Source organism: Otolemur garnettii, unplaced genomic scaffold, assembly GCF_000181295.1.
Source record: "Otolemur garnettii isolate 467f Iridium unplaced genomic scaffold, OtoGar3 scaffold00212, whole genome shotgun sequence".
Taxonomy (NCBI): domain Eukaryota; kingdom Metazoa; phylum Chordata; class Mammalia; order Primates; family Galagidae; genus Otolemur; species Otolemur garnettii.
Window position 1 is genome coordinate 2227131 of NW_003852607.1, and position 3804 is coordinate 2230934.

General features: G+C 38.0%; 1 protein-coding gene across 1 annotated transcript; it reads right to left on the reverse strand.

Annotated features, from left to right (window-relative positions):
- Nucleotides 1–928: 928 nt before the first annotated feature.
- On the reverse strand, nt 929–2014 carry LOC111722106 (zinc finger protein 415-like). The gene is given in 2 exon segments (XM_023507983.1): nt 929–1072; nt 1075–2014. Coding segments are annotated over 2 exon segments (1023 nt in total). The 3' UTR covers nt 929–989.
- Between the last annotated feature and the right edge of the window lie 1790 nt (nt 2015–3804).

Genomic DNA, 3804 nt, shown 5'->3' on the forward strand with positions numbered 1-3804 from the left:
TAATAGTAACAGATTTCAAAGTTCATATTGTTAAGTGTCATAAGTAGGAATGTACCCTTCTGAATAAACCTCAAATAATTGAATAACCATGAAGAAAATCGTCCATTTCTAAAAAGTTCTGGTAACTTTTTTTTTTTCAAGTCTAACTCTGTCCCCCTGGGTAGAGTGCCATGGCATCATCATAGCTCACAGCAACCTCAAACTCCTGGGTTCAAGTGATCCTCTTATCTTAGCCTCCCAAGTAGCTAGGACTACAAGCATGCATCGCCATGCCCAGCTAGTTTTTCTATGTTTAGTAGAGATGGGATCTTACTTTCGCTCAGACTGTTCTTGAACTCCTGAGCTCAATCAAGCAATGGACCCACTTTGGCTTCCCAGAGTGCTAGGATTATAGGCATGAGCCACCACACCAGCCCAAAGTCCTGGTAACTTTGATGTTTTAACATATTTTGACTTCTAATTGTTGTGCAGTATGCAATCTCAAAGGTTAACTGTGGAGAAAGAGTGCATTACTGAAATAAACCAAAAGATGTTTTATGGCTTTGATACAGAGCTAATAACCTCAGAAGACACCTCACAATTGTATGGATTCATCAAAGATGTGTGTTTTGGTGTTTGGTGAATTACAAAACCAGGATAAATATTCATGCCACATATCATTTATACAACTTCCTTTAATATATGAAAGCTCTAATGTTAATTAATATTTGAACTCACTTTGAGAAGTTTTGCTATACTCACTGCATTTTTGAGAAGTGTCTGAAAAGTGAATTCTCTGATGTTGTATGAGTGAATTTTGACTGAAGACTTTGTCACAGTCATTGCATTTGTAACATTTCTCTCTAAAATGAATTTTCTGATGTCTAGTGAGGTGTGAGTGGAGACTAAAGGCTTTGCCACACTCGTTACACTTATATGGTTTCTCCCCAGTATGAATTCTGTGATGTAATGCAAGGTGTGAAGTTTGTGTAAAGACCTTGCCACATTTATTACATTTGTAAGGTTTCTCTCCAGTATGGATTCTCCCATGATTGGTCAGGTGTGAACTGTGACGGAAGACCTTGCCACATTTATTACATTTGTAGGGTTTCTCTCCAGTGTGAATTCTCTGATGAACTGCAAGGGTCGCAGTCCTACTGAATACTTTGCCACATTCATTACATTTATATGGTTTCTCTCCAGCATGAATTCCTCGATGATTTGCAAGGAGTGTGGGTTGACTGAAGACTTTGCCACATTCATTACATTTGTATGGTTTCTCTCCAGTATGGATTCTCTGATGACTTGCAAGGTTTACTTCTTGACTGAAGACTTTGCCACATTCATTACATTTGTAAGGTTTCTCTCCAGTATGAATTCTCCAGTGTCTTTGAAGGTGTGAATTACGACTGAAAACTTTGTCACATTGCTTACATTTATATGGTTTCTCTCCAGTATGAACTCTATAGTGACTTGCCAAGTTTGATTTCTGATTAAAGGCCTTGCCACATACATCACATTTATATTGTTTCTCTCCAGAATGGATTGTCTGATGTATACTAAGGTGTGTGACATAAATGAAAGATTTGCCACATTCAGTACATTTGTAACGTTTTTCTCTAAGATGTGCTTTCTGTTTTTCTGTGAGTATTGAAGAATGGGTGAAATTATTCTCATATTGATAAGAAACATGGATATTGAGCCTAGAAGAAATTCTTTGGGGTGTTGAATCTGAGGAACCACTAATAACAGATTTTTCACTTTGATGACAAATTTTTCCATCAGTTTCAAATACATGTAGTTCAGGAGGATATGACTGAAAGCTTAACCCAAGCTCATTTGTAATAGACTTGTTTTTAGCATCCCTTATATCACATTGATCTCTACTACCAGTAAAATTATCTTTTTTTGTCAAAGGTACTGTGTTGTCATTTTGCTCTTCATTTCTCCACTGAAACTCAAAGTCATAGACACATTTCTGAATTTCCCTGAAGCAAAAATCTCCACTGGGATGGCGTTCATGTCTTTCCAACATCAGTGTGTGGAGTGTATCTCCTGTCCTACTTTTCTCTGTTGGGGGTAATTTCTTGATCACGCATTTAGGAAAGATATCTACAAGATATAAAAATCCGTAAGTTTCCTATTAACTACAGATAGTAGGTAAATATTTAATATTGAAATGTATAATATTATACAAAAAGCAATATACATTTAAAACTTCCTAGGGGTATATGGCATACCTCTGGATGAAGTGCTGAACTACAATTTGGACTTTACTCAACAAATGTAAACAATGTAACCTGACTGTTTGTACCCTCATTATTAACCTGAAATTAAATAAATAAGTAAATTAAAAAAAAAAAAAACCTCCCTAACCATGGTCATCAACATTTAGGGACACAAAAGGAATAGGATTCTTTTTTTTCTTTTTTTGAGACATAGTCTCACTATATCACCCTCAGTAGAGTGCCCCGGCGTCACAGCTCACAGCAACCTTAAACTCTTGGGCTTCAGTGATTCTCTTGCCTTAGCCTCCCAAGTATCTGGGACTACAGGTACCCACCACAATGCCCAGCTATTTTTTTGTTGCAATTGTCATTATTGTTTAGCTGACCCTGGTTGGGTTTGAACCTGCTAGCCTTGGTGTATGTGGCTGGTGCCATAACCACTGTGCTACAGGTGACGAGCCAAGAATAGGATTCTTTTTTTTGTTGTTGTTGCAGTTTTTGGCCGGGGCTGGGCTTAAACCCGCCACCTCTGGCATATGGGGCCAGTGCTCTACTCCTCTGAGCCACAGGCACTGCCCCAGGATTCTTTAATAAAGGAAGAGTCGTTGAATATACGTCAAATTAGTTTTAGGGAATTCTAGTTTCCAACATCATAATAAAACATTCACATTGCACAAATATACGTAAATATACAGAGTAGAACCTCCATAGCTGACCACCTCCCTATAATGACCTCCTCCTTAAGCTGACCTAATTTTCATAGATTAGACATGTACCACATGTACAGTACATTATCAGTACAGTAGGCCTAGTTTCTTATGTTGACTACCTCCATATGTTGACCTGTTTGTGACAGGCCCTTGGGTGGTCAATCTACAGAGGTTCTACTGTAAATGGTAATTCTGGATTATAATATTAGCAATGAGAAAAGAAGAAAAGATCAACAAAACAATCTTAGCAAATATAATGTTTTTCTAAACAAAATTGTCTGTATCATCATAGAATAGGCCCTTTGTGACATTAACAAGTGGTGCATTTCAGTTATGTTGCACAATGCACACTGGAAAATCATATCTATAAATTATAGTAAAACTATTTAAGTTGGACACCGTGATTCATGACTATAATCTCTCAGGAACTCGACAATCAGAAGCAGCAGGATCACCTGAGTCCGGGAGTTTGAGGCTTCAGTTAGCTACAAATTGTACCATTGCACTCCAGCCATGAATACAGAGCAAGATCTCCTCTCTTAAAAAATGTAATTAATGAGACACTGCAGTCATCCATGATAAACAAATATGCAAATAATTATTAAGCTCATTAATGCAAAGTCAGGAATATCTTTGGGAGTAATCTAAAAACCAATTAGGAAATCACAAAACTCAAATAAACACCTAAGCTGAAGGAGTAGATTCTGTCTCTCATAACTGGGATTATGGAAAGAATCACTGCTGTAGGCTTGGCGTCTGTGGCTCAAGTGGCTAAAGCGCCAGCCACATACACCTAAGCTGGTGGGTTCAAATCCAGCCCGGGTCCACCAAACAACAATTCTGGCTGCAACCAAAAAAATAGCCAGGCGTTGTGGCGGGCGCCTGTG